The sequence below is a fragment of the Capsicum annuum genome, chromosome 1, assembly GCF_002878395.1.
Source record: "Capsicum annuum cultivar UCD-10X-F1 chromosome 1, UCD10Xv1.1, whole genome shotgun sequence".
Taxonomy (NCBI): domain Eukaryota; kingdom Viridiplantae; phylum Streptophyta; class Magnoliopsida; order Solanales; family Solanaceae; genus Capsicum; species Capsicum annuum.
Window position 1 is genome coordinate 10,363,497 of NC_061111.1, and position 10,112 is coordinate 10,373,608.

Below are 10,112 nucleotides of genomic sequence, written 5' to 3' on the forward strand. Positions count from 1 at the left end.
TCTGCAACATGGATCCAACATATGAGTCATTTATTGCAACAAATGAGTAATCTGTTGCAATATATGACTAATTTGTTGCAACAGATGACCCATATGTTGGATTCATATTACAACACTATAAAACGAATCCAACAGATTACTCATTTGTTGCAACAGATTATTCATATATGTTGCAACATATTACTAATCTGTGCAACACAGATTAGTCATATATATTGCAACAGATTACTAATCTGCGCAACATATTAGTCATATATGTTGCAACAAATACTCATCTGTTGGATTCATATTACATGTTTTATTCATTATTAAAAAACAGCAGTAGCAGTTACATTCAGATGAGAAATTCAACTAAAAAATAACAAACATTAAAAAAAATAACAAAAACATAAAAAAAATAACAAACACTAATAAATCAAGTTCCTCATTTTCGTCATAACTTAAAAGCCCTAATTTTTTTACTCGTGAAAATCGAAAAGAAACGATGAAGAACTCGAAGTTATTGTCGCCGGAGAATGTTGTCACGTCGACTGACGGTTGAAAGTAAAAAAGAAACGGACATGAACTCAAAACTATTTGTTGCCAGAGGTTGAAGTTGCACAAGATTAATTGAAGGGAGAAATTTGAAAAGTTGTTGGTTGGGAGAAGTTAGAGAGAGAAACTATCAAGAGACAAGAGAGAGATTGATTTGCAGAGGGAGGGAAGTTTTGTGGGTGTGGGTTAATTTGTATTTTTGAAAAGATTAAAAAGTTTAGAAAATATCAATCAAGTCCACAATTAACCTAATTAAATTTTTAAATCATGTTTGACCCTTTAAATTGGTCAATGTCACCAATCCTTCATTCAAGACTTAGAAGACACCTTTCCTTCGATTTTCTCCGGTTTGTACAAGTTAAAGCCTTATACACGCTATATTACACTCATTATATTCTAACAACTCAATTGAGATTTTTGCCAAGATAAGCTTGACCACGATACAACATTACTAATGAGGAAAGTGTTATTTCATTTGTACTTCGGGTACACAGAATCTGTTTATTACAACACCAACTTCAACTAAAGTTCAAGTCTATAAACAAGAACACAATGAAGTATATCAAATGCCCTCAACACAAGATCAAAATGACCTTTCCAAGAGATGTATTTTATTTTTCAGAAAATAGATGAAACAGAAATGAATAAGACAAGTCGTCTGAATTCACGGACTTTCCTTAAGGAATAATTCCCCTCATTGTACCCGAGGTTATGGAATCTTCCTCTCAGGATAAAATGGTCTTCAATCCAATTATAGCGGTACCTCAAATAGGCAGATTCTTCGAACGCACAGAACGTTTTGATTGATCACACAGAATATTTGTAAAGAAAAGAAAAGAGTTTCTATTCTGAAAATTTCATACTAAATCTGTGGAAGAAACCAGGTTTATATAGCCACAACATGCCTCTTCTGGAAAGAGGCAAAGGTTCATCTAAAAGGTATAACCTTTTCTGAAAATTCATGTTCATTCGTTCAAATAATGTGACTGTTCTGAACAGGAAACAATGCATCAGTTCTGAAGCATGCATCAGTGGCACCAGTTTGATAAAGTATTGCATCAATTCGAACTTCTACATGCATGTATAAATGGAGTACCAAAATCGAAAAATATTTTACTGCGTTTTTTGTATTTTATTTCCGTCAAATAAACTTTGTTCAAAAAGATAGATCGATAAATTCAAATCCGAAGCCGATAATTGGAGTACCAAAACCAGAAAATATTTTACTGCATTTTTTGTTTTTTATTTCTGTCAAATAAATTTTGTTCAAAAAGATAAATCCAAATTCAAACGAGCAACGACAACTACGCAAGGTATTTCTTGCCTCACTTACCATGTGGAATAAGTGTTCTTATTATAAAGACTCCAAAGTTCCCTTCCCTCACCAATGTGAGAGAATTAGTAAACTTTCCAATTTAGAGTTCACTTTCTAAATTGGATGTCTCCTTTCCTCCGCCATTTTTCATTTTCTATTCACACTTCATACACACTTTGAACCCAACATTGGATGTCTCCTTTCCTCCACCATTTTCCATTTTTGATTCACACTTCATACACACTTTGAACCCAACAGAAAAAACAGCCCAAAAAAAATAATAATAATAATTTAACAATAAGGAAAATATGACATCCGCTTAATTAATTAAGTAATAAATATATGTGATGTCAGTACCAATTGTATGGTTTAAAATATATCTTTAGGGGTCGTTTATACAAAATTCTCACAGTTGATATTTAGTAATCCCATTATTTTAGTTCAAATCTTAATATAAAATAATTTTAAAATTAATTAATAGCTTGTCTCAAACATAAAATGAAATTAAGCTCAAATTTTATTTATAACTATTATCCTGTATCTCTAAGTACCAAACGACCCCTTGTTATTTGTTGTGCTGTTGTAGTTGCTTGTACAGGTAAATTAAGTCGAACCTCTCTATATTTGATTTGCAAATTGAAAGAGGATTAGCTCTTCACTACCAAAGACCCTTTGTAAGAGGGGTCAATGGCATTCAAATGTCACCCATTTTATTCGAACTACAATCAAAATTGCTACGATACATCTTTATCTTCATGAAAATCCTATTACCCCTAAATTCAATCTTATTATATTATTCTTATCCATCTCTTGTACTTACCTGACAAGACACCTTAATTGCAAGTACCTAAGGTAGACAATATTACCCCTAAATTCAATCTTATTATATTATTCTTATCCATCTCTTGTACTTACCTGACAAGACACCTTAATTGCAAGTACCTAAGGTAGACAATAACACAGTAATTGAGTTAAGGAGAATAATAGGATCTCCTGTTCTTGATTTGTTTCAGATAAAGATGTGCAATTTTGGACCAAAACAAACTCACTCCCAACTATGTATAAGTGGCACATACAATATAAATAATGTTACAATAAAAATACACACGAGTATAATACAAAAATGTTACAATAAAAATACACACAGTATATATGTCAATCTCATAAACAGAGAAAATAAAAACTAAAGCAGTGTGTATAATACAAATAATGTTGCAATAAAAATACATACAGAGAATACATATATCTAATGCAGGAACAAACAAAGAAAATAGAAAAAGTAAAGCAGTGTACAGCCCAATAAGCTATGACACAGCCATTTTTTCCTAGTTACTAGCTGGTTGTGGCACTTCCCCAACATGAGGAGGTTGGGCCTTAAAATTAGACAAGGCGTCAAGGAGATGATGTGTTGCTTTCTCAAAATTGACAAACCCCATGAACCAGAAGTCATGACCATCGATTGTAACAATCTGAATGTACCTCTCTGGTGGATTCTCTCTCATCACTATTGGGTTCATAGTCCCAATGTTTGTCAATGGTATTGCTACCTGCACACAAGTTCAAAACACCTGTTAGTTGAGGCAGCAACAGCAAAATATAACAACATATTATAACACACACTCGGAACATTCACTATTGATAACTGAATATGCATATCTAGATGCCCAACTTGTATTCACCGTGCCAGCTGAAGACTGTTATATTTGGGCTGAATAAGCAATACCGCAAAGCAAAAGAAAATGAGACGACACGCAGATTTACGTGAAAACCCTTGCAGTAAAAACCACGGGCCACGGGTAGAGGAGGAGAATTTTCACTATAATGGAGAGTAAAGTCTCCATGACATATATTTATTACGTCCAAAACCGACCCACTGAATGGACTTATATAATACGTGTGTACTCGCCCCCGGGCCCTGCAATCGATCCAATCCCGGAGCTATTGACCCCACAAAAAATCACAAACATCTGTTGCACCGCGTACTATTTGAAGCCGGATCAACAGAATTTGGGTTACTTATATAATACGTGTGTACTCACCCCCGAGCCCCGCAATCGATCCAATCGCGGAGCTATTGACCCCACAAAAAATCACAAACATCTGTTGCACCGCGTACTTTTTGGAGCCGGATCAACAAAATTTGGTTCACAAACTCTAACAAAGACGAACTCAAAAAACGATCATAGAATTTGGGTCACAAACTCTAACAAAGACGAACTCAAAAAAAGACACCTCTAAGACGAACTCAAAAAACGATCATAGAATTTAGGTCACAAACTCTAACAAATACTAACTCAAAAACCGATCATTTAGACACCTCTAAGATTTGTGTATTGCTCAGTATCTTAGACACAATAGAAGTATCCAATTGTCGAGGTGAAAGTTCAAATAGTCAAAAAGTTCAAGTAGTTGATGTAGTCAATCAAGTTGATTGAACTACTAAAATTCCCCTAGTTAAATTGTCAACTTAAGTTGAGTAGCTAGATGTGCACGAAAGTTCAGGAAGTCAATCAATCAATTGAACTACTAAAATTCCCCGTGTTTAATTGTCGACTTAACCAAAGTTAATAACCAAAGTTAATGTATCTAGATGTGCACTCTAGAAATTGAAGTATTTCTTGTAAGTCTACAAAGTCGAGACAAGTTCAAGTGTTGTTTACATATTATGCCAAATATAATTAACACTGTATTACTCCTTATTGCTAGTGTATTACTCAGTTTGTTGGTAATTGTCCTTACTTTACCCATTTTTCTAGCTTATAAACATCATTCCCATCGGTTCATCAATTTCAAAATAGAGAAGTGCAGAGATTTTTTTCTCAAAAGTCCAATAACAGCCTTGATGATACATTTAACTAACAAATAACCCCAATATCGCATGGCATGCTCTGTTGACAGGTAACTAAAGTCTTATCAATTCATAGACAATTAATCGTGTCCATTATCTACTTGATCGACTCACAAAATTCCAACAATTGTGTCACATAAATTAGGACGGAAGTATGTGTTACCTTGTAGTAGCTCCAAGCCTCCTGACCTGATGGAGCTTTGAAGGATAAAGGTCGATCACTGCAAAAAGCAACCTTAGTAGATGACAAATAGAGTGTTCCAGCAACAGGACCAGTAGTTGTTGAAAGATAACAAGCAAATGTCTTCTTCAGCTGCTCATTAGGGTCCGTAGAGAAAATCTGCTTGTAAAGCGGCTCGAATCCGCCTTCTGTTAAGGCCTTGGCTGTCAAATTAAGCTTTCCCCACGCTGCTTCTGTCACTGATGGTCCAGTTCTCACTACAATTAACACGTCCCGTAAATAATTTTGGCAATATAGTTTCACGAAGTAATTTCTAGAAAGAATAATTCCGTCACAGGAGTTGGAAAAATATTCAATTAATAATTACACCAAGATAATATATGAAACTTACGATTATGCCAGATGTTGCGGGCGATGGTCTCAGCTCGATTACTCCAAGAATTAAACATATTAACAACAGATTCAAGTGGATTATTAGTAGGCCTATGATCAACTGGAGTATAAACAACGTAAGGCTGTGGGTGAAACTCTTCTTTTTGGTCTGCAGCTCTCCATAACGCAGCAGCTTTCTGATTATCTGGATGACTTGTTGGAACTGCTGGTGGACCCATTATGTGTGTGCCCCATTTTTGTTGATCCATTTCTGGTTGTTTCTCTTTCTCATCAGAAGAAGAAGATGTAGGAATAGAGGGTGCTTGAGGCTCTGATTCTTGAACTTTGGGTTGATTTTCTTCTGTTGTGCCTGTCATGATTAACTGATTTAAGTGCGGAAAACTATTTTCAAGGTTTTAGATGGAAAAATAGTTGAGGATTTAATAATTTATAGAGGATGATAATGATGATGAATAAATTATTAGGATTAATGTTATGTAGAATGTTCACGTACGCGTTTTGTTTTTAGCTTAGTCACTAAGATTATACTAGAACATTTTAGGCTATGTTTGTAGAGAAAACTTAGATGAATTGTCTTTGTAGTTTCTAGAAGAAAAACATCCAGAAACACAAGAGATAAATGGAAGGGTGTGAATGTTTCTTTCGTGTCGTTTGGTCACTCTGGATAAGGATACTCCTCTAATTAATCGGATTTGATTTGGTATTGAGAGTTGATAGATTTTTGAATTTTATAATTTTAAATTAATATATATTAAAATATATTTTAATCTTATGATATTAAATATGTTATAAGGTGAAATTAAATAGTTGCTTAAAAAAATATTTTTTAAAAATAAATTAAATACATTAAAATGGAGAAAGTAATTATTATGAGATTAATTTATTGTATGTTTGATTTGATGTATAGGGAGTAAATTTTATATATGATGATGTTAGAGAAGCAGAACATCTTATGGATAGGGGTTTTATCCAAATCTAAAAATTATATTAAGTATATATGATTAAAATTATTTTTTTATGTATATATAATTGATGTTGAATCTTTTTGAATCTTTTTCGATTAATTCGTGTGTTTATTTTTTTAATTTAAAATTTCTGTAGTAAGAATTTTTACTACATCACTAATGATGTAGCAACCATTACTTATTTTTATACAAGTTATTGAACTATTTGTTCAAAGGAATAAATTTCATCTATGATCACTTAATTTTGTATCTATTATTCAAAAGTAATTTTGTTTTTCATTCATTATCACTTAACATTGTATCTATTATGCAAAAGTCACTTTTCTTTCATTCATTTCATCTATGGTTATTTAACTTTACTCTGAACATCACAAAAGTCACTATGATCGGATTTTATAATAATTTCATCAGAAAAATGATGTAACAACCTTAATTAATTCTTAATTTTAATTTAAGTGAATATATAATATATTACTCATATCTTGACCCTTTTTATATATGCACAATCCAATTTTTCTTATGAATTATTTAATGAAAGAATATCAACTTCTTAATAGATTAGATGACCTAATAAAACTATTTTTTTTGGTTGATATATATATATATATATTACACACACTTAATGCATGTAAAATAAGAGATAGGGTACAAGGTACCCGTAAACTATATCTGAAGTTGCTATGACACACTTAAACTTTAAGGGGGGCCTATTACCGCCTAAACTCATTTTTGCTGATCTGGCTGTCAAGTATCACAATACTTTTGTACTCCTTTTAGGGGAGACGAAAAATACTTGTGTGTTATCTTAATAAAATAACAATCATAAAAAATAACATTAGCTTTTGTGACAAGTTCATTAAAAAGGTTAAACTAAAAAAATTAAATAAAAATATATAAATACTTGACTAAAATAAATAATGTATATTTAGAAGACATTGTTAATGTCAAGGTTAAAATAGACATCGTCAAGGTAAAAGGGAGGCAATTGCTTATTATTCAAAGTAGAGGTGCGAGTTTGATTTTTAAAGTAAATTTGATGGGGGAAAAATGATTTTCACCCATTAATAATTATAGTCTTTTTGGGAAACTATCTTTTTAAGATAATATTAGGTTAAGATCTAATATTTGTTCATAAATCGCTCAATATTACTGTCGAAATGCTAAATCGTGGTTTAACATTTAGGGGTCGTTTGGTGTAAGGTATAAGTTATAATAATTCAGAGGTAAAATGAAAACGTAGAATTATTTTATTTCATGTTTGGTTGGAGGTATTAGTCAAGTGATTATTTATCCACCATTTATGCTTTAGTGATGGAATAAATTATCTCATATATATAGTGGGATAACTAATCTCAAAATTAATTATTCCGGGATAACTTGTTCCCAACCAAATGACCCCTTATTATAATAATTTACAAAGTACTTAGCTCATCGCCGTCTAATATTTTCTCTTATCTTTTTAATTTGATCAAAAGAGTTTTTTCGACAGTGTAATTTAAAAAATTCATAAGTTATGAAAAAAAAAAAAAAAGATAAGCATTTACTAAACCACTATTCCTATTTTCAAAAGGAATCAACTAACGAAAATTATAATCCCTCCGTCACAAATTACTCGTCTATGACACATTAATTAAGAAAAATAATTAATAACATGACTAGTTTACCATAGTATTCTTATTAAATAATGTTTACATTTTAATTTGAAGAAAAATAATTAATGCAAAGGATAAAACATGAAAAAAAAAATTTGTCTCTTTTTAATTAATGAAAAAAAAATAATTAAAATGAGAAATCAAATTAAAAAATTTGAGACGGATAATTTGAGAGAGAGAAAGTACTTCGTTGGACAAGTTTAAATTAGTCAGAACTTCAAAATAAATATCAAACATTAAGTGGAAACCAAGAAGCAGAATCTCAACGAAGCAATTGACCAAAATGTGGTCCAAACTCCAAAATTTGAAGAAACTGGTTGTTTTGAAAGAGCTCTATGCAATAATAATTTGTAGACCATGCATGGGTGATTTAATGCATTTGTTTGATGGAATTGGTAAAAATATGCCATTATTGGCTATGCACATCATTCATTTAACTAGTCTAGTAGTAGTAACAACTATCCATATCCAGAGGCGGATCTAGGATTTTCAGTGAGGGGTTCATTAGTACATATACGGACTAGTCGAAGGGGGTTGAACCTCTACTATTTATACATAAAAAAAAAAGTTATCATATAAAAATAGTATAATTTTCCGACGAAGGAGGTTCGAATGAACTCTCTGGACCCTATGTAGATCCGCCACTATATCCATGGTGGTGAGACCCCATTTTTCGGTGCATGCATTCTATTGCTATAAGCAGTCGGTATATATAGCCCAACATTTTGAAAGTTATGTTTCACTTGTCGAGAATCAAAATATGTATAGTACTATTTTTTTATCGCTATTCATTTAAGATCTATGTATATTAAGTTTTTTCATCATATTGATAATCTAAGAAATATTATAATTAATAATATTTTTCGTATAATATTTAAATAGATTCTTATGAAGCCAAACGTGAAAATTATTTTGAGACTTAGGAATTAAGTATTATTTTTTGGAGAATCTTTCTTCCAGTGTCACTTTGATCTGATTGTAACTAACTTTAAAAGGCCCATGCAGAATGATGAGCAAATCACTCTTTGTGTTTTTTGTAAAAAAAGAAGAAGAAAATCTCAAATTTCATATAAAAGGAATGTATTCCATTGAACCAGAAAAATATTTCATTTCCTAAACTAGTCTCTAGAATTTATTTATCTTTTGGTTCTCATTCGGTGTTTGGTGACCGCATTGAAGCCTCAACTAATCCGGATGTGCGTTGCAGGGCCCATTATAGGCGACAGCGTTCCCAACAGAGTTTCTCCATACCCAGGATCGAATCCGAGACCTCTGATTAAGGGTGAAACAACCTGATCCAATGCACCAGAACACTTATAGTCTCTAGAATTACAAAAGGCCGCCACTCACAAAACTGCACCACTTGTTATAAGATCAAAATTAGCCTCACTTTGAAGAAAGAAAATAAATGCGATTTTGAATACATGATGACGAATGAAAAAGACTTGACTTTTTGTCGACCGGTAACATATCATAACCGAGCTAGAAATCTGGGTTTTTTTTTTCTTTTCTTTTTTGAGCGAAAATTCAGTAATTTTATTTAAATAATATATTTATATTAATTAAAAATATTAAATTTAAAATCTACTTACTTGACGTGTAACATTGCTTTAATTGGTACCATTTAGTATAATTTAACCAGTCATATTATATAGTATTATATTTATTCTAGATTACTAATATTAGTAATATTATAAAATAAAACTATTACTGCTATATTTAATTATACAAATAGTATTTCACTCAATAGTGCATACAATTAATGTTGAACAAATCGTTTTTTATTGCTACACTTCAACTTGACATACGTGCGTCTTGCAATTACTTTAACTTTAAAAATGTCCATTTAAAACTTTAAAGGGGATACATTCAATATGCGCATTCTCCAAGTGATCGATATTTACGGGCAAAGTTAAGATGTTTATCTAGCTATTTATGCTTAAACTATAACTTGTCTTATTATTTTTTTAACGTACGAAAAAAAAAGGAGCTAAAATCACTAAGAATTCCATTTTTCAAAAAATAAATCATCCCCTCTGATTTTTCTTGTTAAAGTTCTGACCAAAATCAACAGTGTAAATGCCAAAGAGTGACAGGTGAAATTAAATACCATCTCATTAAATATTCTCAACTACACTAAAGTTGAGCAATTCAATTCTTTGCAGCTAACTTGGTCCCATCTCTTTGTGGTAAATTGCTACGTACTATATCTTTTCTACATGTT

The 10,112-nt window shown here is 31.6% G+C and overlaps 1 protein-coding gene across 1 annotated transcript; it reads right to left on the reverse strand.

The window, feature by feature from the left end:
* Positions 1 to 2,922: 2,922 nt before the first annotated feature.
* On the reverse strand, positions 2,923 to 5,663 carry LOC107867775 (GEM-like protein 5). Its single transcript, NM_001324956.1, is given in 3 exon segments — positions 2,923 to 3,396; positions 4,861 to 5,135; positions 5,270 to 5,663. Coding segments are annotated over 3 exon segments (855 nt in total). The 5' UTR covers positions 5,628 to 5,663; the 3' UTR covers positions 2,923 to 3,174.
* Positions 5,664 to 10,112: the final 4,449 nt, after the last annotated feature.